The 27,073-nt window shown below is 42.3% G+C and overlaps 1 protein-coding gene across 4 annotated transcripts in view; it reads right to left on the bottom strand.

The window, feature by feature from the left end:
• The window catches only part of CACNA1G (calcium voltage-gated channel subunit alpha1 G), a 151,186-nt gene that overhangs the window by 8,195 nt on the left and 115,918 nt on the right, over positions 1-27,073 (bottom strand). For 3 of the 4 annotated variants that reach the window (XM_077458918.1, XM_077458917.1, XM_077458920.1), the window contains 10 exons: positions 22,027-22,178; positions 18,905-19,014; positions 13,614-13,747; positions 11,443-11,513; positions 10,173-10,251; positions 9,964-10,085; positions 8,130-8,471; positions 6,512-6,652; positions 5,874-5,999; positions 2,221-2,395 (listed from right to left, as the gene is read on the bottom strand). In XM_077458918.1, the coding sequence (XP_077315044.1) occupies positions 2,221-2,395; positions 5,874-5,999; positions 6,512-6,652; positions 8,130-8,471; positions 9,964-10,085; positions 10,173-10,251; positions 11,443-11,513; positions 13,614-13,747; positions 18,905-19,014; positions 22,027-22,178 (1,452 nt within the window). The remainder of the gene's footprint in view (positions 1-2,220; positions 2,396-5,873; positions 6,000-6,511; positions 6,653-8,129; positions 8,472-9,963; positions 10,086-10,172; positions 10,252-11,442; positions 11,514-13,613; positions 13,748-18,904; positions 19,015-22,026; positions 22,179-27,073) is intronic. The other variant, XM_077458919.1, reaches the window with a different exon arrangement.

Here is a 27,073-nt window from a genome sequence, read left to right as displayed (position 1 = left end):
CAAAAATAATGGTAGACCTGATGGTCTTGGTCAAGTTGATATAGTTGTATCAAACCCTGAAAATTGTAATGAGATCGGGAATGGTAGGATTGACACAGAAAAGGTAAAAGGCATAGCAGAATTAGGCCCCCTACAGGTTCGGGAGGGTAATTCTGGGGAAGATTTCCTGAGGTTTGAGGAACTTCTAAGATCTGAGAAGGATCGTGATAAACAATGGTCGGAAGGAAATGGCCCAAAGCGCAGAAAGGTGTCACAGGACTTAAAAACCTCAGAGTGGCAAGACAGTCAGGATGTCCATCAGAGGGAGACTAGGATGAGACTGCAGTCATATGAGGATGTTGGTGATAAAACTGACAAAATAAAGCATGCAGTGTACATGAGGAAACGAGCGACGCTAAGTTTGGACAGTAAGAAGGTGCCCGTACTTGGAGTGCAGAGAGGGACCAGTGTCACCCCAATAAAAGAGCCCCCGCCTGTCACTAAACAAAGATTTAAAAATCTGATTCCTTCCAAATTAAATAAAGAGAAAAAGGGTGGTCTAGTGGAAATTAGGGGAGCGCTTTATAACTTTAATGATATCCGACCCTTAAAGCTCAGATGTCTGACTCATGTTAAAAAAAGGTACCAAGATTAGTAAACTCCCTACTGTGAAGGTGGGTAGGGTAGGCCCAAGGGAAATTGAAAGACAGCGCTTTTGGAAGCGCACTCGTGAAAAGGCATTGGAGTGTCTTTGTAGGGCCCGAGTAAATGTAGCAGGGGGGACATGGAGAAAGTCACCTGCTGGGACAAGATTTGGACCCATGTGGGTGGTAGCTTGCATGGTCATGTCAAAGTGAGGAAGTTGTACTGGTGTGTTCCACCCTCTAGGTCGAAACAAGGGGGGGAGGGGGGATATGTGGTAGTGTGGTACCCCACCAGTGCATGTACCCAGAATTCTCAACCAGATGGGTTGAGGGGCTCCAGGGAGCTTGTAACGTGAAGAGGAAACTGACTTTTCAGTTTACTCGTTATTTACTAAAGTCCACTTTGGGACCTGGAGCCTGGGAATTTCTTAGAGATCCGGGTGGGATGAAATCCCCAGTCCTGGGATTTGAGACTCGCCAGCAAACTGATGGTTCAGGTGTGTTGGCCGGATAGTAGAGTCAGGACCGTGGCTCTGGGCTCCACCCTCCCGAGGAGTCCAGGATTGCAAGGGAGAAGCCAGAGAGTGCAGGCTGCACTGAACTAGTCAGAGACCTGAGTCTGAGGTTGCTGACAGTAGTCAGGAGAGCTCCATGTGGGAGCCTGAGCAGTGGTGCGTCTGCTGCGGAAGAGAGCCAGGTGGCTCGGTATTTTTGTTTGTAATGCTGCATGTGTAAGCCAGGAGGCTGAATATCCTTTAATTGAATATATATATATATATATATATATATATATATATATATATATATATATATATATATATATATATATAAATTATTCTAATCTCACATGCATATGTGTTTGAGCTTTGGGGTGCACACCCTAATGCAATGGGCTGCGCACACTTATGGAACCAAGTGCAGGTGTCCGTTATCTTTACAAATCTTCAAAGTCTTTGCATCCAGAGATCACCAATCCTGGAAAACGCACTCAAGAATCTTCAGCTTCTGACTTGGCACTCCCATGCACCGCACTCGGTTGCGTCTTTATGGCAAACAATGTTACTTTTAGGGCTCCTTCACACATGTGGCCAGAAGGTGGTAAAACCAGAAAGTTGAGCCGTGGTATTACTTTCCCCGCCCCCACCCACCCAACCGTCCATCTAAACAGTCTACCACTGCAGCCAAACAGAGCTGAATACATGGCGGGGGCCTTGCTTCGCGGCTGTGACAATTTGAACTTGGCTTTCAGAATTTGACTGCCTGCTAAACCTGCCCGTTAAGGTCAATGGAAGCACACCCTGCAACTCCGATTCTGGTTCGTGGTTGCGATGTGGTATCTTCATACAACCAACCCCCCCTTGAGATTAAGAAAAACAAAACAACCCCCCCCCCCAGATATTTAGGAGGGGCAGGGTCACCTCCTGAATGCCTGGCAATTACTGCTCTGCAACCCTCTGGAAAAACGATCTACCACAGATCACTTTTCAGAGGGCAATAGACACCTCACACCCATGTGCAATAATTCACAGCAACCAGGGTTCGCCTGCTATCTGCATTGTCCTCACAGCAATTGGCTGACATGGGCTTGATCCCACACCTGATTTTTGGCAGACCGGGTTCCTCTTTGCCTGGCACTCTGCACAAGTCTCCCCCGTTTGTAACATGTAACTGTCGTTTGGCAGGGAGTGGGTTCGGCACACCGGTGGCTTTTTCACGCTTAACAAGTTGCTTTCCTTCGTGCTTGGTGACTTTTGCTCCCGAGAAAATTCAGCCTGAAATGCAAATATTAGAATTCAGAGAAAAGTCTAAGGAGGCTTGTGGCAGAACTCCGACCATAAACATATCTGTGTTGTTGGAGATTTTCCCTCACCTCCTGTCTGGTGAAGTCATTGTCATCAGGAACTTGAGAGTAAATCTCTTTATAAGACTGCATTCACACCTTAGCGTCGTGTTTTTGAGCGGGGTTTTTATTTTTTTTTATTTTTTTTTTTATGTACAGTGTTTTTAAAGTGTTGTTGAGCGTTGGAGTATTTTTAATTAGCCAACAAAGAAAAATTATCACCGGTTTCATCATTTCTTGCCATTTTTTTTTTTCATCCACTTTTATTTAATTATTTTTTTTACTTTTTTTTTTTTGTAAGGGATTGAGGCTGGGCTCATACTAGAACACGCAGCCGTTAGGGATTTATTAATTATTATTTTGTTAGGTTAGAGGTTTAGAATTAGGGGTTAATACTAGTTTTAGGGTTCAATATTAGAGTTAGGAGTTTAAATTAGGGTTTAGAATTAGGGGTTAGTATTACGGTTAAGGGTTGGGGTTAGGGTTTTAATTTATTTTTATTATTTATATATGCATTTTATTATTATATATTTTTATTATATTTATATTATATATTATTTTTTATTATTTTTACTATTATTATTAATAATAATAATAATAATAATAATAATAATAATGAATTTAATATTTACTCATTATTTATTTTGTTAGGGGGTTAAACTCCTAAAGCGCCTCTGCCCATTGAAATCAATGGACAGCGCCGCCCAAAGCGCCGCTTTGTGGGTGCTTTTAACCCTTTTATTTGGCCGCTAGGGGGGCTCTTTTAACTGAGCACCTCTAAAACGATGGTAAAGCACTGCGAAAACTAAAACGCTTTACCGCCGACACCCCCGTGCTTTCAGTGTGAAAGGGCTCTAATACACCAAACTGAGCATGTGCAGAGTGCCTCCAAGGCTCTGTACTATCAGAAGATGGATTGGGGACAGTGGAAGAAGGGAAGGATCGGAAAAGACAGGATCAAACAGCCTTTAACCTTAAGCCTTTAAGAATTAACCCTTCGGTTCCACAGTGAGTATAACAAGCATGCTTTACAGCTTATACAGTATTTCACAAAAGTGAGTACACCCCTTACATTTTCTATAAATATTTCATTATACCTTTTCATGTGACAAGACTGAAGAAATTACACTTGGCTACAATGTAATGTAGTGAGTGTACAGCTTGTATAACAGTGTAAATTTCCTGTCCCCTCAAAATAATTCAACTCACAGCCATTAATGTCTAAACCGCTGGCAACAAAAGTGAGCACACCTCTAAGTGAAAATGTCCAAATTGGGCCAAAAGTGTCAATATTTTGAGTGGTCACCATTATTTTCCAGCACTGCCTTAACCCTCTTGGGCATGGAGGTCACCAGAGCTTCACAGGTCACCACTGGAGTCCTCTTCCCCTCCTCCATGATGATATCACAGAGCTGGTGGATGTTAGAGACCTTGCGCTCCTCCACCTTCCATTTGAAGATGCCCCATAGATGCTCAATAGGGTTTAGGTCTGGAGCTATGCTTGGCCAGTCCATCACCTTTACCCTCAGCTTCTTTAGCAAGGCAGTGGTAATCTTGGAGGTGTGTTTGGGTTTGTTATGTTGCAATACTGCCCTGCGGCCCAGTCTCTGAAGGGAGGGGATCATGCTCTGCTTCAGTATGTCACAGTACATGTTGGTATTCATGGTTCCCTCAATGATCTGTAGCTCCCCAGTGCCGGCAGCACTCATGCAGCCCCAGACCACCAGACCATGACACTCCCACCACCATGCTTGACTGTAGGCAAGACACACTTGTCTTTGTACTCCTCACCTGGTTGCAGCCACACACACTTCACACCATCTGAACCAAATAAGTTTATCTTGGTCCCATCCGACCACAGGACATGGTTCCAGTAATCCATCTCCTTAGTCTGCTTGTCCTCTGCAAACTGCGGGCTTTCTTGTGCATGATCTTTAGAAGAGGCTTCCTTCTGCGATGACAGCCATGCAGACCAATTTGATGCAGTGTGCGGCGTATGGTCTGAGCACTGATAGACTGACCCCCCCCCCCCCCCACCCCTTCAACCTCTGCAGCAATGCTGGCAGCACTCATACATCTATTTCCCAGAGACAATCTCTGGATATGATGCTGAGCATGGGCACTTAACTTCCCATGTCAAGGCCTGTTTTGAGTGGAACCCTGTCCTGTTAAACCGCTGTATGGTCTTGGCCACTCAGAGTGTTCTTTTGCCATGAGGTGCCATGTTGAACTTCCAATGGCCAATATAAGAGAGTGAGAGCGATAACACCAAATTTAACACACCTGCTCCCCATTCACACCTGAAACTGTAACACTAATAAGTCACATGACACCGGGGAAGGAAAATTGCCAATTGGGCCCAAGTTGGACATTTTCCCTTAGGGGTGTACTCACTTTTGTTGCCAGCAGTTTAGACATGAATGGCTGTGTGTTGAGTTATTTTGGAGGGGACAGCAAATTTACACTGTTATACAAGCTGTACACTCACTACTTTACATTGTAGCAAAGTGTCATTTCTTCAGTGTTGTCACATGAAAAGATGAAAATGTAAGGGGTGTACTGACTTTTGTGAGATACTGTATATATTAAAAGAGAAGGGGGTTTGTTTGGGACTTCAGATGAAGCACACAACTATAAATTGGCAGAATGATCGGTATGCAATAATATGTTTATAGATTCATATTACAAATATACATTTAAGTCACGACAAAATACAATTAAATTTTTTTTAATACCAATGTAAAGGGGTTGTAAAGGTTCGTTTTTTATTTTCTACATAGGTTCCTCTAAGCTAGTGCATTGTTGGTTCACTTACCTTTTCCTTCGATTTCCCTTATAAAATGTTTTTTTTTCTTTGTTTTCTTTGTCTGAATTTCTCACTTCCTGTTCCTCCTCAGTAAGCTGTTCTGGCTGACTAACCACCAGCTCAGATGATGGTGAGAAGTTTACTGAGGAGAAACAGGAAGTGAGATATTCAGACAAAGAAAAAAAACATTTAGAATGGAAATCGAAGGAAAAGGTAAGTGAACCAACAATGCACTAGCTTAGAGGAACCTATGTAGAAAATAAAAAACGAACCTTTACAACCCCTTTAATAATTCATATATGTACAAATTCCAACATAATTCATAATGTATAGTAGATGTTAATATGTAACCCAAAATTCTCTGGTCATGGGAAGTATTATACTGAAGGATGCTGGTCATGGCAGGTATTATCCCAAAGAATGTTGGTCATGGGAGAAATTATACCCAAGGATGGCCCACGTTGTTTTTAGTTTGCCAGTGTCCTATCCTTCTGTAGGCAACAATAGGAAACATATATTCACAAATTCTCAGTCCCTCAATCAACGAGAAAGAAAGTAATTTAATTTTGATTATTTTTTAATATGTAGAAATTAACAAAAGTACCTTGGATTCAAGGACGCCGAAGACAATGTCATCTGGTAGGGAGTCATCCGTTAAGGCTAACGACCAGGACTTTTCAGACAGAATGTCTGAAGTCAGGGACAAGCCCTCCATCTCCGCCAGTGGAATCTAAATAATAATGCAAAAATAATCATGAATCAAAAAGGATAACAAGCTAAACAAAAATGGAAATCCCAATGCCAAACAAAGGATTATTTTTATTATTTCATTTTGATAGAGTAGTGAAGGGTTAGGGTCTTTTGTCATCTCATTTTTGTGGACCCAGACAAAAGCAGATTTTAAAGCGGTAGTAAACCCGCTATTTTTTTTTATTTCTTTTTTTACCACCTGCAAAGCAAAAGTCATAATGAGCTAGTATGCACGAGAATCCCCTTGTGTGCATGCGCTGCTGCAGTCAGCGGCGCATACCGAGGGGAATATCTCCTAAACCATACAGGTTTAGGAGATATTTTTTTTTACCTACAGGTAAGTCTTATTATAGGCTTTCCTGTAGGTAAAAGTTAAAAAAATTGAGTATACAACCACTTTAAGGGGTTAGAACTTCTGACAACATTTTAACGGTTGTCTGTGCTATCCCGCCCCAGTGCAACTGCACAATTTTTTTTATTGTCAATACTTACTTGCTTCTCGGATGAACCTTTTTCATATGGATGGAGGGCATAATGATGGCACACCGAACCCGAGAGGTTATCCATAAGCTTCATTTCCCCCTCTATGGAGCCTTGGATTAGTAATGATATTGTATCAAACATATGTCTTTCCTGGAGAAGAAGTATATAAGTGTGTTAGAAAAAAGCACTCAAGGCAGATTACAACTTACTAATAAAAAAAGGGATTGCATAACCACTTACATTTCAGAGCTTTTTTCCTCCCTATACAGTACCTCCCTCCCAGAGCCTTTTCCTCCTCATAATCCTCTTATGTCCCAGAACCTTTTCCTCCATATGTCCCCTCGTAAAGAATTTTGTTTTACTATATCCCCTTTGATTCCCTAAGTCAGTGGTGGAATTACCAGGGTCGCAAAGGTTGTACTCGCGACCAGGCCCTGGGGTTCCACCACCGTAGGATGGCCCAAAGATGGCAGGAAGGGGGCCTGCTGCAGAAGATGTGAAAGGGTCCTGCTGCGGGACCATAACACTTCACACTGCTGCGACCTGAAAGTTGTGCAACTTGCTTGCAATTTCCTTGTGACTCCCTTGCCACTTGCTTGCAATTTTTGACATTTGTAATTTAACATTGCACTCTATGACACTGACTTGAGTTACAGAAAGGTAGTGCAGGAACTATTTTTTTTTTTTGCTGTGACTTGAGTCGCATTGCTTGAGGCAGCATGCGTTGAAATGAATGTGTTTTGACTTGTCACATCATGTGTCGCAAGTCGCAGCAGTGTGAACTGGGGCTGGAGTAAAGGGCCATGGGCTCGGATGGAAAGGGCCCAGGTGCTCAGGGGGACCCTTCATGGTTTCTTGCACCTGGAGATTCTAGTTACTTTTCTTCTCTATACTCTCGAGTCCCTTTTTGGTTTTGCAACAACCTCTTAGCTTTTTTTCAGGTCACCATAACCAAATTAAACATTATTTTCTTTTGGGGGGCTTTCATTTGATAGATGATTTGGCCACATATAGTTTTACTTCCTAGGTTTTAAAGGTTTTAAAGCGGGAGTCCGCCGTTTTTTTTTTTTTTTCTTAAAAGCCAGCAGCTACAAATACTGCAGCTGCTGACTTTTAAAATAATGACACTTACCCGCCCAGCGCGCCCGCGATGTCGGCACCCGAAGCCGATCGTCTCTCGGGTGCTGCCGCCGCCATCTTAGGTATGGGAATCAGGAAGTGGAGCCTTGCGGCTTCAGTTCCCGGTTCCCTACTGCGCATGCGCGAGTCGTGCTGCGCAATAAGGATGGTCCCCGCTTTCTCTGGGATCCGTGTGTTTCCCAGCAGACAGCGGGGGAGCTTCGGAAAGGGGCGTACCTATTGGAAAGAGATCTGTTCCGGAAGTGGGTGCAGATACCTGTACTGTACAGGTATCTGCACCCCCCTCCCCCCTGAAAGGTGCCAATTGTGGCGCCGGGGGGGGGGGGGGGGGGTTCCAATGAGCGGAAGCTCCACTTTAGGGTGGACCTCCGCTTTAATTTGGAAGATATACATTTTATGCTCAATTACATACTTGAAAATACTCTTCACTTGAAAATCCTAACTAGCATTTTTTGTTTCCGGGACATGATGACTTGTGTTGTCTTACCATGGGATGAACTAATGACATTTGGGAATCTACCTGATCCCTCACAGAGTTGATATATCCATAGGGGTTGTCCTGAGTGTAGCTAAGGTCCCGTCCAGCCCACAGGAAAGAGTCGTTGTCCGGACCTTGCATGTTCTGAATCTGTAACTCCAGCTCCATCTCAGCCTCCAGCTCCGCCTCCTCCTTGGCTTCTTTGTTGCTCTCCTCTAAATGCTTCATCAGAACAGCGATGACCACATTAACCAAAACAAACTGTGCGGTTAGCACAAAGGAGACAAAGTACATGGGGGAGATAACTGTGTTGTAGCAGGTTGATTCCTCATTACAGTCACGCAGTGTGTCCTAATATCAGAGAAAAAAGTTTTGGGTAGATTAGTACTTTTTACAGCTAGTAATAAAGCCACTAGACTAATTACAAACAAGCCAATCAATATAGGTTGACTTAAAGTACAGGTTCACTTAAAGACCATAGACGCCCCCCTCCCTCCACCTACTTATTGTCACCATTCCTTCATTAGAAGTCTTAGAAATATGTAATGCTTCAGGGGATGGGGGAGAATGTGACCTTCTCAACTTCCTCTCAGGATGCAGAGTCCGGGCTTGAGTGCCAATAACCAGACATTGCCATGAGCGAGAAAGGACCAAATTGTGTAGGCCAACACTGTCTGGCACAGAGTTTTCATAAGGTTTAGACCTATGGTGCCAATGCATGAATGATGCAAAAAAAATCCTAATGTCAAAGAACATTTATGGGGAGAGTTGATGTTCATTGCTAGTTTTTACAGCTAGTAATGAGGCCACTAGGCCAATTACAAACAAGGCAATATAGGTTGCCTTAATGTATGGGTTCTCCTAAAAACCAGAGACACCCCCTCCCTCCACCTACATATTGTCACCATTGTTGTCATTCCTTCATTAGAGGTCTTGGAAATATGTAGTGCTTCTGGGGATAGGGGAGCATGTGACCTTTTCACCTTCCTCCCAGGATTCAGAGCCTGAGCTTAAGTGGCCAATAACCAGACATTACCATGACAGAGAAGGGAGCAAATTGACTAATCTTGTGTAGGCCAACATTGTCTGGCACAGAGCTTTCATAAGGTTTAGACCTACAGCTCCGACAAATGAATGGAGCAGCAGGGGGAGTGTGGCAAAGGTGAGTATTAATGGGTGGAATTGGGGAAGGTTTCATGAGAACACAGATTAAATGACACCTCCATCTATGATGGGTATCACGGTGGCTAGCACTTCCACCTAGCAGCACTAGGGTCATCAGTTTGAATCCTAACCACGGCACTACCTGTAGGGAGTTTGCATGTTCTCCCTGTACGGGTTTCCTATTGGTACTCTGGTTTCCTCCCACACTCCAAAGACATGCTGGTAGGTTACTTGGCTCCTGTCTAAATTGGTCTTAATATATTTGTATGTATGAATGTGAGTTTGGGACCTTAGATTGTAAGCTCCTTGAGGGCAGGGACTGATGTGAATGTACAATATATATGTAAAGCACTGAGTAAATTGATGGCACTATAATATAGTACCTACGGTACCTGTACTAAAAAAATAAAAATTTGAGCGGTAGATAGTCATTAGAGGGCTTCAGTGTGGGCTTCCCCACTGAACATATGTTGACTGTTCAATCAACTTCTGTTGAAGGGACACTCTGGTAAATTTCCCATTAGGGTATTCTGACAATGGCCACTGTCTGAATATAACGTTCCGAGAGGGATCCACCTTGTCAAAGCTTCTTATTTGCATACTTGTCATGCAATTGATGAGTTAAAATCCAACAAGTATGTTTCTTACATTTCCACACACATAATAAAACATCTCTTACCTTCATAATTCCATTCCAGTTATCACCTGTAGACACTCGGAAGAGAGTTAAAAAAGCCATTCCAAAATTTCTAAAGGTTGCATGTCTCCCAAGACCTTCACATGGATGGGAATTGTTGCACTCTGCAAATAGACACAAATCTAAGATAGAAACATTCTCTTGGCATGATGTCTGGTTGTTCAACCTCATGCACCCTCTTCATTACCTACCCAAATCGCCAAACAGTTCCACTCCCAACGCTGCAAAAATGAAGAAGAGCAGCATGAAGAGAAGGCCTAGGTTCCCCACCTGTGGGCAGGAGGACACATTTTATAAGAATATCCATGTACAAGATTTGTTTAGCAATAAGCTTAACAGCAAAACTTAATGTCAAGTGGCAACTGCCAAAAGCAAGCACAGTCCATAGATGTATAATATGAAGGGGGGGGGGGGGGGGCATGGCAGTAATACTGAATAAATCACATCTAGAATGTTAGGTCAAATTTGGGTACTCCATCGAATCCAGAGGAAGGCAACTGAATTAATAAATGGATTGTAAAATCTTACAGAGCGAAACATGAGGAAAAAAAAAACACACATCGTCAAACTGAAGAAAGACAATGTAGAGAAGACTTAAAGGGGTTGATTTACTAAAACTGGAGAGTGCAAAATCTGGTGCAGCTCTGCATAGGTTTTTTTTGTCAAAGCTTTAAACCTTTACCCACAACAACTTGATAAATAATGTTCTTTAGCAAGGAACATGCATTCCACATTAATAATTATGCTACCTTCAGCATTGTTCCTGTGCTGGAGGGCCTATCTGATCTGGGGGTACATTATAAAGCGTAAGGGGGCATAATGAGTGTGACAGAGATGCTGGGAACCATTGTTCCCCTTCCATTCAGCATGTTTCCTTACCACAAATCACAACCCGGAAATAACGTCTGACAGGTAGTGCAGGCATGAACAGGGATCATCATCAGAGTACCTCCTTACATCAACTGTGCCCATCAGAGCCCCCTTTACATCAATGGTACCCAACAGAGTACCCCTTTACATCAATTGTCCCCAACAGAGTGCCCCCTTTACATCAATTGTCCCCAACAGAGTACCCCTTTACATCAATTGTCCCCAACAGAGTGCCCCTTTACATCATTTGTCCCCAACAGAGTGCCCCTTTACATCAATTGTCCCCAACAGAGTGCCCCTTTACATCAATTGTCCCCAACAGACTGCCCCTTCACATCAATTGTCCCCATCAGATTGCCTAATGGATCAATGGATGTGCTCTTAAAGCCCTGGGGGGGGTAAAATCCAAGGGGGGGAGGTACAGCCCACCCCATCACCCCCCCCCCTAGATCTGGGCCTGGCTGTTGACCACATGTGCTATCACGCATGCTCCTTTTCAAAAAACTTTGGCCAATGGTGTTCTTAGCTTTCTATATAAACCAGGCTTGATGCTTTGCTGTTCAGAGGCTAATACTTTTCTACTATATTTACCTGGGGAAGAGCCTGCAGAACGGTATCCAGCAAAGCCCTCATTCCGACAGCCATCTTCAGCAGCTTTAAAACTGAAAGATAAAGGTCAGCACAATAAGTATCCAGCATCCAAAATACGCTGTGTTTATAGACACCTGACCATCACATCTACATAAACTTGTTACAAACTCCATTACAAAACTATGGGCATTCCAATATATTTGGCCTTCATTTGTGGCTATAAAAGTCTCCCTTTTTCTGGGATTGTGGGGTTTGTAGAAAAAAATGTGTGAATGGGGACTGTAGTAACATTTTGTAGCAACAAATGCAAAATCTATAACACTATAATACCCCCCACTTTAATTCCTAAACTGTTAACCAACCACCCAATACTTAATAAATCAATCCACCCAAATCTGATGGATGAAACTCCAGAAATTTCCGATTGGTTTCATCGAACTGAACAGCTGGGAGACACAGAGGAACCTGTACATGCAAGCAAAGGAACCATGTGCTGGTGTGTCTACCTGGACTAAATGGTTCTTGTTTAAAGATCTGGATCTGTACAAACAGTGCCATTCCTCCCAGTCACCACTCCAAGGGCCTCATATCGTGGCTCTCTCCATCGGGTCTTTACTACTTTCTTGTCCTTTAGTCAGCAGACCAGCCAGAACACCCGGGAGCCCCCCTTTCCCATCCTTTACATCGACTTTCAACTGCCAATCCAAATCTTTCTCGAACTCCTTACCCCTCTGGCCTACCACCCCTCTCCCTACCCCCCTCCCTTTTTTTTTTTTTCCACCACTAACTCCAGCGCCACTCAACTTGGGCCCTGGAACCTTGCCAACATCATTGCTGGGGCATTGACGTAAATTTCAGTGTGATTTGCCCTTTGTTACTTTCTATTTGTTATTGGATTTTGCATGGGCTCACACCCACTGTTATTGAATTTGTTCTGTTGTAACCTACCAGCCAACATATGATGGACCTATTAAGTGAAGTTTGATTCTTTATATACATTCCTGTCTATGACTTCTGTATAAACCTTTGCTGGATGGTCTTTGTATTGTTCGCTGTTTTCTTGAATAAAGCCTTACGGAAAAACAAAAAAAAAACTGGTGGATGATCCACCAGAGAGTCCCTTATATCACTTGATAATTCTATTGGTGAGATCTTTGAGCTAAGTTCCTGGGTCTGTACATCTGCTGTGCCCATCTGTCCCAGCTGGATATTTTATCTTCTGTTATCGAGAATGTAACAGGAGGAGCTGGGGTGCCCAAAGGTGGGCAGAGAAAGCCAAAATGCTCAGGTGGACATAAAAAGACCTGGGCTTTTTGGGAAAGAGGTCTCATTGTTGGAATATCCAAGACAAATAGGAATTTAGGGGCCGATCAGCCCACCAGGTTGCAACTGTAACTAAATATCACGTTTTGGGTATACTTGCCCATTAACCACTTACCGACCGCCGCACGACGATGTACGTCCCTTTTTTTGAAGAGGGATATCATTGTAACGGCAGCAGCTGCTGCCACAACCGAGGTATCCAACTCTCCAGGCGGCGGTTCGGTAAATGATCATGGTGGTCTCTGCAGCGGTTTCACAGCAGGATCATCGTTCTCGGCTCTCCCACTTACCGGAGCCATCGGCAGTGGCGGAGGCGATCGGGTTCTATCCGTGGCTGGGTATGGAGACGAGTGAGGCTAAGATGGCCCCCACCCATCTCCATACCTTCAAAACGTCACTTCCACCCATACATCTCAAAAGGCACATTTTTTTTTTTGTCATTTTTTCAAATGACAATCTTTTTTTTTTTTTTTTTTATATTCTTTAACCCTAATACTTATCCAAGCACACTTTAAACCATAATCCCAACCTTTTAACCTTTTTGTTCATTACCCTAATCTGAACATAACCCTAACCCCCAACCTTATCCTTTTAAATATTGTTCTCACCTTATCAGTTCCAAAGACTCCTCACCACCCTGCGTCAAATGGAAAAACGCATAAACCTAAGCACCAAAGCAAAGTTCTCCTATCCCATTAACTGTGTTGGGAATTATTTACTGAATACCATCCTAATTTATCATATTATAAATTAGCGTGCATTCAGAAGGTACTGGGCCTCTTCTACCTATAGCAGTGGCATATTGCTATAGTTACATCCTTACACTTTTTTAAAATGTAGCAACATACCTCTAGCAATTCTCAGAACTCTCATGATCCGAATAATGGTGGGGTTTATGGGTAGTGACGCATTTACTTCAATCTCCTCCAATGTGATCCCCATAATGGAAAGGAGGACGATCGCCAGGTCTAACTGATTCCATCTGTAAATGACAAATGTTGAACATGGAACAAAAATTGGGTAAAGTTTATGTAAACCCTCCCCTTGTAAAACAACCACGTTGTTTAGTTTAATAAGAAATGATAGGCAAAACATTTGTGTGTGTGTGTGTGTGTGTGTGTGTGTGTATGTATGTATGTATGTATGTAATGTATGTATATATATATGTGTGTGTGTATATATATATATATATATATATACACATACACACACTCCCCCTATTCTCATCTGCTTGAGAAACTTAAGGCCTGTACACACGGTCGGACTTGTACAAACTTTTCCGTGGACTTTTGTACAAAGGGCGTGGTCCACAAGTTTGTATTGCATACACACGGTCGGACTTTTTGACAACAAACACGAACGTGGTGACGTCACAACGTACGGACGCCACTTCAAAAGAGGACGTTCAATGACTCCAGCGCCACCTTTGGTCAACTTCTGTATTGTAGTCTGATCGTTTGCATAGGTTCTGAGCATGCGTGTTTGTACCTTGTACAAAAGTCCGATGCTTTTGCGTACACACGGTCGGACTTTGCTCCATCAGACTTTTGTTGCCAGAAAGTTTGTCCGTTCGCACAGCCAACAAAAGTCCGATGAAAACAGAAAAAGTTTGTCCGATGGAGCGTACACACAGTCGGATGTTGCTCCAAAACAGCTAATTTGCATGTTTGTTGTCAAAAAGTCCGACCGTGTGTACGGGCCTTTAGAGAGCTAGGGGAGGAGAAACAGCGGAACACTGATCTTCCCAGTAAATGGCCATCTGGAGGGGGGGAGTGGGTGTCAGGGCAAGTCTGATCATTGGGGGGGAAAACAGGCTGAGTTTTCAGCACAGCCAGAAAACTGACCATCCTGTGCTCTCATGCCTAGTGTGGTGACTTTTTGATAGGAAAGCAGAGGGACTGGAAGGATCACAGGGGCGGACTGACCATTCAGCAACTCGGGCACTGCCCGAGGGCCCCATGCCATTATAAAACCAGGGACAGTATGTAAAAATTTGTGGTTTTTTTTTCTTCTCTTTTACATCTGTCTCTGAAATGTCCCTTACCGACATCCTTTTTGTCTAAAAATCCTGAGATTATAGCTGCTCCACCTCTCTAGTACCTTCTCAGCCAATATAAACATGTCTGTGTATACTGTGTGATTGTATACTGTGTGTGTGTGTGTTTGTGTCTACTGTGTGGCCCCATAATATCTGATTGCCTGGGGGCCCCATAATCTCCTATTGCCCGGGGGCCCCATGAGTTGTCAGTCTGCCCCTGAAGGATCACCAGATATTTTGCACAAAGGAAGCAATACAAAGGACAGTATACTTTTTCATACAAGTACATGGTACAGGTGCCACATATCAGGAATTGACATATTCTTCAATGAAGTAGTAAGACGTTTTTAGAAGCGATTCCCTTTCCTGTTATTTTGTACTAATTCTGTACATAAAGCATATCTAGTCAAACCTTTTTTTGGATAGAGTAGGGAATGGTTACCTTAACTTCCTGTTCTATAGATACAACAAGATGCAAAAATCTCCCAAAATAAGGGAAAACCTCCTCCTAGACAGTTACCACTGCAGCAGGCGTCCACAATGGGAGATCTTTGTGCACTTCTCATTCTGGTAATAACTGTAAAATGTTTGACCCGAACAGCAGAGGAACTCTACTTCTATAGGAGAAAGAGTCACCAAGGAATTGCAAGAAGATCTCAATGCCAAGAGACACAGACTGGCCAGAGAAGGAAAACCAAGCCTTACTTGCCTGTAATTGGTGATTTGGAATGGTCCGGAGTTCTATAAATACCACCCACAAGCGTGGAAAGTTTGAAGGACCACATGTAAATCGGCTTGTCTGACCTTTCTTTCATTAGAAGGTCCCTGATTTATGGTGAAGTGGAGCCAGTGGTTGTAGTGCTGTCTTATCACTCATCGCAGATTTGTTTGGGATTTATCCCTAATGTGCTGTTGACTTTTCATTCATTTGAAAGCTATTGAATTCTGGTGAGCACCCAATATCACCTTTCTGCTATCCTAGATTGCTGAGGTATCTTTTTTTTAATTTATTTTTTTGAATGAATGAGTGACTTGTATAGCGTTACCTATGCGAACTGAATCGCCTCAGGGCGCTTTCTTGCCACCAGAGTCCATCTGCGGCTTTGCGTGGTCCTTTACCCTGTAAGGTCCTGACATGCTTACAAACACCTACAACATTGACATACACATACACACATATTAAGGCCAATTTTTTTTAGACAAGGTCTAATTAACCTACCTGCATGTCTTTGGAGTGTGGGAGGAAACTGGAGTACCTGGAGGAAACCCACGCAGGCACAGGGAGAGCATGCAAACTCCAGGCAGATGGTGTCGTGGTTGGGATTTGAACCAGCGACCCTATTGCTGCTAGGTGAGAGTACTAACCACTACACCACTGTGCTGCCCCTTTTTTTGGGCTCAGTCTTATTGGAACCTTAAGCACACTTTCTGGAGTTTTGGAAACACCTCTTGCACTTGTCTGGACTTATTTTTAAACACTTGAGCACAGACTCTTTTGGGGGAAAAAAATACCGTATTTATCGGCGTATAACACGCACATTCATTTTAAGAGGGAAGTTTCAGGAAAAAAACTTGCCATCAATGTAGCCTGATCGGTGCCCATCTGCAGCCTCACCATTGCCATCAGTGCAGCCTGATCAATGCCCATCTGCAGCCTAGAGGGGACGGGGGAGGGATGACCGCTGACAGATTACATACAGTGCGAATTTCCTATGATAGACAGAACAGTGGTCCAATAGAAGCCCAGGAGACCGGACTTCCTATTACAGAGGCCGCCAAGTAAACCGGAGATTTTCACTGTATGTAATCTGACGGCGCTCGTCCCGCCCCCTCCCTGTCCCCTCCGAGGCAGCTAAAATTTAAGTGTTGGCGTATAACACGCACACGCTATTTCCACCTGATTTTCACTGTGATTTTCATGGTGAAAAAGTGAGTGTTATGCGCCAATAAATACAGTATTTAATCCCCCACTGATTCTGTATGCTTGCCCACTGAAAAAGAAATGATCAGTCTATCATTTTAATGGTAGGTTTATTTTAACAGTGAGAGACAGAATAACAACAAAAAAATCTAGAAGAACGCATTTCAAAAAAGTTATAAATTGATTTGCATTTTAGTGAGTGAAATAAGTATTTGACCCCTTCGCAAAACATACAGTAACTTAGTGGCAAAAAGTTTTTTGGCAATCACAGAGGTCAGATGTTTCTTGTAATTGGGCAGCAGGTTTGGACACATCTCAGGAGGGATTTTGTCCCACTCCCCTTTGCAGATCCTCTCCAAGTCATTAAGGTTTCGAGGCCGACGTTTGCTAACTCAAACCTTTAGCTCCCTCCACATATTTTCTATGGGATTAAGGTCTGGAGACTGGCTAGGCCACTCCAGGACCTTAATGTGCTTCTTGAGGGAATCCTTGCTATAAAAATATTATATCTACAGCTTAAGGTACAATAGCATGATCCGGGAGTTTAACTATAAAGGCAAGTGACCTGCTTAGGGAAGATTTTTTTTTTATTTATTTTTTTACGACCCTCTCTCGTTAATTACAAAATATTTTTTCTGTATAATAACTATAAAATTAAAAGGAGAAGAATAATATTGTCCAAAAAAAGAAAAGCATATAGTAAAGACTGTTGTGTCCATTTATATTGGTGGGAAAATGACCCCCCAATGTTGGCGGTGATAGGGGAATGGGCCCTCTACATTGGTGGTCAGATGTAGAAGGGCCCTCTACATTGGTGGACAGGTGGAGATGGGCCCCCTACACTGGAGGTCAGGGGGAGAAGGGCCCCACAATGGTGGACAAGTGGAGAAAGGCCTGATACGTTGGTGGTCAGGCAGAGATGTACCCCAAACATTGGTAGTCAGGAGGAGAGGTACCCCTTACATTGATGGTCAGGTGGAGAAGGACCCCCTAACATTGGCGGTCTGTGGTAGAAGGATTACCTTACATTGGTAGACAGTAAAGAAGCACCCTGAACATTGGGAAGCAGTGGAAAAGGGTCTCCCTACATTGGGGGTCAGTGGGAGGTGGGTCCTCTTACATTGGCGATCAGTAAAGATGCACCCATTGGGGGCCAGTGGAAAAGGATGCCCTTACATTGGGGTTCAGTGGGAGAAGGAATCACATGAATAGTTGGCCAGTGGAGAAGGGTCCACTTATATTAGTGATCATAGTATGACAAAGATCAAACTGTCACTGTGCAAATAACTGAGAAATGCTGCTCTAGATGTTATGTTGAATGAAAATTATGGAGATGTGATGCTACAACCTCTAATCAAAATGAATAACAGGATGAAGTAAAGACGCCGGTGCCAGGATGGTTGCACATACCATCCAGCAGTATTAGAAGAGAGGAGAAAGTCCAGCAACACAGTTTTGCTTAGCATAAAATCCTGAAGAATTACCGTAATCGATGATCCAACAAGACACAAGGGAAATCCATTACACAAAGCAGTTGACATGTTTCAGCCCTATTCTGGGCCTTAGGATAGGGCTGAAACCTGTTAACTTCTTTTGTGTAATAGATTCCCCTTGTGTCTTGTTGGATCATCAATAAAGTTTTCTAAATTTTATGCTAAGCTGAACCATGATGCTGGACTTTATCTTCTCTCCTAGATGTTATATCATTTTATTTTTTTACCTATATTATAGGTTGTTGTTGTTTTCCAAAATTTACACTACTCAGGCCCCCACCAATAAAATTGTACAAAGTGCATCAAAATATTAGTGTAAAGTGCTGCCCTGCGCTCCCAACATGGTTTCATCACATTTTGTGGATTCTTCATTTCTAGCACGACATGGCCCGTAAAGAACACTGACTACGAGTACCAGAGTTGATGGGTTTAATCAAATAGGAAAAATTCTAAAAGGCTTTCCATCCAGTATAAGTGGCTAAAGACTGACTAGAAAGACCACAGAAAGTAATATCATAAATTGCAGCTCACTCAGGTGACAAGGCAAGAACACACACAACGAATGACATTCAAGACTCCATTTTGTAGTTTTCTGATACCGATTTCCTAATAATATTTTTTATACATATTGCTTTATTAAGAGACTATTTCAAACAAATATATTTTTTACGTTTGTTTTCTGCATACCTGTCTTTGAAAAAACGGCGAAAACCAAATGCAATCATTTTGCACCCGGACTCCAGGACAAAAATTAGGGTGAAAATATAGTTACAGATCTTCAGAGCTTCATCTAGCACCTAAAATATAAAAAATGCAGTGGTGAGTTATTATTTTGAATTGTCTTTATTTTAAGGCTGACCCACACACAGGCAGATGTCAAATTAAGTAAATTTACCAGCAATTGTGGTGTTTGGGCCTACCTGAAAAGACGCAAGTAAGAGTTTATTTTTAGTTATTTATCTATTTTTTTCTTAATGATTCGATCTTATAGAGGGGATTCATAGAAGTCAATTCAATTAAAAAAAAAGCCAAAAAGAATATATGACAGAACAATCAATAAATGTTTCTGCTCTGTTAATACTCATTCTGACTGACTGCATTTTAACATGCTTCAAAAAAATTCAGACTTAACTCCAAATATAAAACAATAATAAAAAAAAAAAAATGGCATTGCCTGTAGCCTGGGTTTCTGTTTAAAGCGGAGGTCCACCCTAAAGTGGACCTTCCGCTCATCGGAATCCCCCCCCCCCTCTGGTGCCACAATCGGCACCTTTCAGGGGGGAGGGGGGTGCAGTTACCTGGATAATCCAGGTAACTGCACCCACTTCCGGGATAGCTCTCTGCGGAAAGGGGCGTAACTTACGCCCCTTTCCGCAAGTGCCCGCCCCTTCCCGCAAGTGCCCCGCTGCCTGCTGGGAAACACACAGATCCCAGAGGCAGCGGGGAGCGTCCTTATTGCGCGGCGCGATTCGCGCATGCGCAGTAGGGAACCGGGAAATGAAGCCGAAAGGCTCCATTTCCTGATTCCCATACCCAAGATGGCGGCGGCAGGACCCGACAGACGACCTAGAGATCGGCTTCGGGTGCCGACATCGTGGGCGCGCTGGACAGGTAAGTGTCATTATTTTAAAAGTCAGCAGCTGCAGTATTTGTAGCTGCTGGCTTTAAAAAAAAAAAAAAACGCGGAGTCCCGGTGGACTCCCGCTTTAAGAATATATAATCATCAAAAGAATAACATATTTGTTTTTAGTGCCAGAGATGCCAACAGTTTTTTGGTTTAGGGCCCCCAGCAGTGAAAAACCCATCAAAAGTCTGCTGCAACCCAAAAGTTAAATAAAGTATCTCTTTCACTAAAGCATCCCCTAACACTTAAAGTACTTCTAAATCTGACATAAAATATATTTTTTTACTATAATTTATTATTTAAAATATTTTCTTAGCCCTTGTACACATGGTCGGAAATTCAGACGGAAAATGTCCGATCGGACCGCGTTATCGGATAATCCGACCGTGTGTGGGCTCCATCAGACTTTTTCAGTCGGAATGTCAGACCAACAAAGTTTGAGAGCTGGATATAAAATTTTCCAACAACATGATCCGATCGGACTTTGTCCGATCATTTGTAGAGAATTCCGATCGGACAAAGTGCCACGCATGTTCAGAACACATTACGAGACCAAAGCTATTGGCTACTAGCCTGAACGTAGTCCCGTCGTAACGAACGTCATCACGTTCCGAACGATCGGATTTTCCAACAACTTTGTCCGACCTTGTGTATGCAACACCAGTTTCGGACAAAATCCGTTGGAAAAAATCTGACGGATTTTGTGGTCAGAATTTCCGACCGTGTGTACAAGGGCTAAGATGTCATATATTCATATTAATGTGTTCAATAGTTAGGACTTCTTTTTTTTACTTAGGTTGAAAAAAGGTTCAACCAAGAGATGAAAAAAATGAATAGAAAAACAGAAAACCCAACTATACAGAAACCCATACCCACTGTTAATCCAGAGGACGATAAAAAAAAACCTTTATAAAGCCAAGACTCTAACAGGGGGTAATAATTCCTTCCTGATCCAAAGGACATGGTTGATTTTCAAAAAGAATTTAGATTGTTCATTTATCAAAGTGAATGTTCATTTGGAGAATCTATGTTGACTTTGCTTGGTAAATATATTGAGGCTGTGTTCACTTTAAATGCCTAGGGAGGCAGGGAAATTTAAAAAAAAAAAAAGATTTTTACTTCCACATGATTGGATGATTGAAGTTAAAAAAAGCACCAACTTATTTACTAATGTCACTGAACATTTACTTTGCTAAGTGAACAACATCTTGAATAAAGGATTTATCTATAAAGACTCCTCCACTTAAAATGTTACCCAAATAAAAACATTAGACTGGGCAATGTGAATTTAATTGGCCTCAATAGCCATTTTATTAACCATAATAGTAAAATAAACACTGAAAAATGATTTTGCAAAATATGCAATTTAGCACTGATAGGACAAAGAATGGGGGCTTAATCCCAATCTGGTCAAAGTGTTTGTACTCAAATTCTGTCCTTGGCTGCACCTTGAAAGCTCAAGAAACTATTACTATAAACCAAGAATCCCTGGAAACAGGGGCATAAGGGGGCCACTAAAGCCACCAAAACATTAGAGGACTTCATACCAACCAATATGCCCCCTAAACAAAAAAAAATGCCCCTGGTGATTTATCAGGAGTCAACGACCCCTACTGGCCTAGTTGTCTAACAATTAACAGCTCTGCAGGGACTTACGGAATTGTCATCCCCAGTCCAATCCTTCAAAACTGTTCCTGAAGCAATTCTCTAACCCAGCTAACCGCCTTCCACACTAGAGGTAAGCCTCAAGCCCTAACATGTCCTAACTCTTTCCTAGCCCTTTTATTCCTCCCCCAGCTCCTCTGTTCAAGGACCTCTTACTAAAAACACAGAAGTACAGGAGTCCCATGGAAATAGGGACATAAGGGGACCACTAAAGCCACCAAAACACCAGAGAGCTTCATACCAACCAACTGATGTGACCCCTCTATACAAAATATTCTCTGGATCCCTGCTTCTGGAATTACTGTCCCTAGTCCAATCCTGAACATCTGCTCCTGTAGCTCTTCCCACTCCAGCTAACTGCCTTCTACTAGAGGTTAATCTCTTGCCCTAACATGCCTTAACTCGTTCCTAGCCCTCCATTTTCTCCCCCCTAGTTCCTCTGTCTTGCTTTGCTTATCTGGGACAATTTCTTTGGTAAACCAACCTCAATGCACAGATGGATTCTACAAAAACAACTTACCCTTGGTTGTTGGTAATGCTCCATCGCCATAGTTATAACATTGAGTCCAATCACCCCCGTAATGAAGAGATCCAAATAGTGACTTGTACACATTTGATGTATAAAGAGACGGGGGTGCGAGTACTCCGAATAGTAAGGTTTACATTGGGCTTCTATAGGCACAACAAAAGGATTAGGCTGTTGACAAGTACGTAAGCTAATGAATGTATGCATATATAACAAAATTATCTATATAGGCACAGGTTGCTTTCCCAATCATGCATGCATCCCCATGCACTTGCTTTTGCCATGCTCTATATAAGTAATGCATAAAATAATGCAAAAGAACAAAATAAATGCAAAAAAACATCATAAACCGTCAATGTTAAACTCCTCGGAAATTCAACTCCCATGAAAAAAAAAACAAAAAAACTTACGTTTGTAACTTTTCAAAATTGTACACAAACTTATAACTTTTATACCTTACAACACATTTACACTTTTTATGAAGAAATATATACACAAAAACTACATATGAGATGTCCAGATTTCACTTTACGAATAACAAAACAATGTGTACAGAGATAACTTCAACGGAAGTGTGCGTCCCAAACAAAACTTACGAACATCCTATGGAAGGACTTGTCGAAGAAAGGATGAGAATGCAAAGAACAGAATGAAAAGCACAGAATACATTGTGCATTGTGGGATATCAATACTGAAAGTGATAATGGGGTGTGTTGGTTGAGGCATTCCAGCCAAAAAACACAATTAACAGCTAGTATGATGTGAATGCAAAATGTATCTGTTGAGTCTAAAATCTATAAAACTGATGCCTACTTTTGCAGCTCTGTTGATCCACATTTGGGAAGTTCCTCTGGCAATTTCCTCCTTATTCTGAAGTTCTCCTGTCAACCTCCTCCTTATTCTGCTGCTTGTTAGAGTTTGGGGTTGGCTGCACTGACCTTGGGGAGGAGCCTCTGCAACATAGGCAGGCAGCAGCTGTAAGTTCATCATGGGGAGGAATTCACAGGAGGAACTTGCTGTGTCTTATGCCCTGTACACGGTTGGACATTCCGACCACAAAATCCGTCAGATTTTTTCAGACGGATTTTGGCCGAAACTTGTGTTGCATACACACACGGTCGCACAAAGTTGTCGTAAAATCCGATTGTTCTGAACGAGGTGACGTCAAACTCGTACGTTGGGACTATAAACAGGCCAGTAGCCAATAGCTTTCGTCTCTAAGCCCTTGTACGGTCGGAGATTCCGACAACCAAATCCGTCGGATATTGTCCGTCGGATTTTGTCCGAAACTGTTGCATACACACGGTCAGACAAAGTTGTCGGAAAATCCGACGTGATGACATTATTTCGTTACGACGGGACTACGTTCACGCTAGTAGCCAATAGCTTTGGTGTAGGAATTTGATCTGAGCATGCGTGGCACTTTATCCGATCGGAATTCTCTACACATGATCGGAGTATGTCCAATCGGAGCATTTTGTTGGAAAATTTTACCAACAACTTGGAAAACTTGGTCCGATGGAAACGGTCCAATCGGACACATTCCGTCGGACCCTCCGACCGTGTGTACAAGGGCTTAGTTTATTGTGAGCATGCGTGGCACTTTGTCCATCGGAATTGTCTACACACGATCGGAATTTCTGCGGAAATTTTGTTGTCGGAAAATTTTAGATCCTGTTCGCAAACTTTATGCGTCAGAAAAACCGACGGAAAAAGTCAGATGGGGCCCACACATGATCGGATTTTCCGACAACATGATCTGATCGCACATTTTCCGTCGGAAAATCCGACCGTGTGTACAGGGCATTAAAGTGTATGTCCAGCCGAAACTTTTTATTTTTAGATTCAATTGAGTATAAAAGGGTTGGAACCTCTGCTGGAATTAATCTATTAGAGAGATTTCTCCTCAACGATGTCCCAGTAACAATATTTTTAGCAGATAAAAAAAAATGGAAGAAAATCTGCAACAGGGACACAGATGCCAATAAAACACTGATAGGGGTTCTAAACCTAATCTATATAGTCCATGCTGCTGTTGGAGAATAACCTTCACTTCCTGTCTAGTGAAACTATTGTCACCAGGACAGAAAGTGAAGTTAAATCGGTCCAGTGGAGCTCTGGATAGAAGGAAGAAAACGCAATGAGTTCTTACTTAGATTTCATCCAAAACAAAGAAAAACTTTTGGATTGACATACACTTTAAAGAAAACCTCTACTGGTAAAAAATACAGGGCGTGGTGTTGCTGACCTGCTTCTGAAAATGTAAACTGCCTGGCTGTCTCTGGCAAAGTCGATAAAGCCATTGGCTTGGCATGTCGGTCAGTAAAACAGTATTGTCAAATGGAGATAAACAATGGAAGCTTCTATACTTCCTCGTTAATTTTCCTTCAACATTGGATCATGATGTGGACAACATGCTGCCCACATCACTCTTCTCAAAAAGAGAAGCTAAAGGTTTTGGACACCATTGACTTTCTACGGGTAACTCAATTCTTCCCTTCACCTTTCCCTTCCTTTTTCCACCACCCCCTACCCCCACAAAGTAAATTACTGTGGTGTTGCTGACCTGCTCCTGAAAATGTAAACTGCATGGCTGTCTCTGGCAAAGTCAATAACTTTAAATACCAAAGCCATTGGATTGGCATGTTAGTCAGTAAAACAGTATTGTCAAATGGAGATCAACAATGGAACCTTTAATAAGTTTCCTTCAACATTGGATCATGATGTGGAGAAAATGCTGCCCACATCTCCCGTCTCAAAAAGAGATTGACTGGCCACAAGTAACTCAATCCTTCCCTCATTTTCTTCTTCCATCACCCCCTAACCCCCATCCCCCACCCAAAGTCAATGATTTAAAAAAAAACAAAGCCATTGGATTGGCATGTCAGTCACTAAAAAAAACTGTCAAATGGAGATTAATAGAACCTTCAATACTTCCTAAGTTTCCTTCAACATTGGATCAAGATGTGGACAACGTGCTGCTCACATCGCTCTTCCCAAAAAGAGAAGCTAAAGGTTTTGGACACTATTGACTGGCTACGAGTAACTCAATCCTTCCCTTATTTCCTTCTTTCACCACCCCCTACCCCAGTGATGGCGAACCTTGGCACTCCAGATGTTTTGGAACTACATTTCCCATGATGCTCATGCACTCTGCAGTGTAGTTGAGCATCATGGGAAATGTAGTTCCAAAACATCTGGGGTGCCAAGGTTCGCCATCACTGCCCTACCCCCTGTTTCTCTCTGTACTCTATTCCCCTATTCCAATCACATCTAGTTATCTTCACTCTTCTATTCTTCTACATAACTAAATTAATATAACAAGCTCTACTGTATATTATAATATAATGGCTATCACCATCAATTCCTTGGCAGCCCATGTATATTATGTTTATATCCTAGGATATAAGTAATTCTGTTTGGCTAACATGGTGTTTGCTTGTCTCGCATCCTACATTTATGGGCAATCATATAAAACGACTTTGAAATGTGTTTTTGGTACTTTTTTAATGTTGTAAACCCAATACAACCTATTGGATAAGAAAATGTGAAGCTAAAGGTTTGGAGCAGAAACCTTTTGATGGTAGTGACAGAATTGCTACCTTAGCTGCTGGGTCCCTCTACACCTTTTCACCCGATGCTCTCCTGGCCTATCTTCTATAGGTTCTTTCATATCGGAAGCATTTATAAACTACATGAACTGTGACTCAACTAAGAGCACAAGGCACAATCAGAGCACTCAGTATTACATGTCATCCTTGGCTGTGAAATAATGAGCAACTCTAGACAGTAGAGAGGCTCTGGTCCAGGCCCATTCCTGTAAAAAAGGTTCCAAATATTTCTTGAGGAAAAATACATGACACAGCGCAAGACACAGAAATATTCCATTGCCGGCCCTCTGTGAATATTTCCACACAAGCCAATGAAAAAATGTCATGACTGCACCAATGGGTGGGACGACTTCCCCAATGGCATCCCAGAGACTAGAAAACATCAATTCTGCCTGCCTTTACACGCACATGAACTTTAATGGCATCCCAGTCTTAGTCCGTAGGGTTCAACAATGAGTTGGCCCACCCTGCAGCTATAACAGCTTCAACTCTTCTGGGAAGGCCGTCCACAAGGTTTAGGAGTATGTCTATGGGAGTGTTATATATATATATTTAGGCACACATAAGATGCCTTGGTTATTTTTTTCTATAGAAATTGCTTCTTACCTGCACCCCAAATTCAGAGTGCAAGTATGCTTTGCAATTTTTTCCCAAGGGTATGTTATATTCTTCCTTTCTAACACTATATATCAGTGCAGGCTTCTTTCCAGTTATATCGTGAGACTGTAGCTGATTGGTTAGGTCTGAGCATTCCCAGCCACAGCAACAGAGGCCCTTCTCTGCAGATAGCTCAACTTGGCTTTCCCTGCCATATGATATGTAACTAGGGTGTGGAAATGTGAGTTGGAACTGAAAAGTAACCAATATCCTTAGCAATCAGACTGCATTTAAAAAATGAAACCGTGGTGGTACATGGAAACCAGCTAGGAATACCATTGCTGGGTACTGGCCACATTTAAGCAATTATCATGTTAAAACTATGTGTGAAAGCCACATTAAAAGTGTACATGTGGGGGTCTGTCAATAATGGGTATATAAACTAGAATATACAACATAGCGGTCTTTTGGATGTAGTGGCTGTATTTTTCAGGCTGAGAACATTTTCAGTTGTGCAGGAAATACCTGTTGATTATGCCAGAAATGCAGTGTCCATGACACTTTCAGTGAGCCAAAAAGACTGCAAAAACAATATTACAGTATTTGTCTTTAGTAAACTATTGTCTCATCAATCCACCATGTACTGTATTGTGAATGAACAAAAGACATGTTGAAAGTTCAACCTGCGTGACAACAAAAGCTTCTTCCAAAGATACAGTGGAGAGTGAGTGTAGCCACAAAGGGAATTAAGGAGCACAAAGTAAAAATAAAAGGGGGAAACCCTCAAAGTCACCACATCTGGGAATTCATTAAATTTTTATTTATGAGTTTAG

The sequence above is a fragment of the Lithobates pipiens genome, unplaced genomic scaffold (assembly GCF_037356315.1).
Source record: "Lithobates pipiens isolate NorthernLeopardFrog02 unplaced genomic scaffold, aLitPip1_a1.2 Scaffold_28, whole genome shotgun sequence".
In the NCBI taxonomy this organism is placed as follows: Eukaryota; Metazoa; Chordata; class Amphibia; order Anura; family Ranidae; genus Lithobates; species Lithobates pipiens.
The sequence above is the reverse complement of the archived record's forward strand: the minus strand, read 5'-3'. Positions and strand labels throughout refer to the sequence as shown.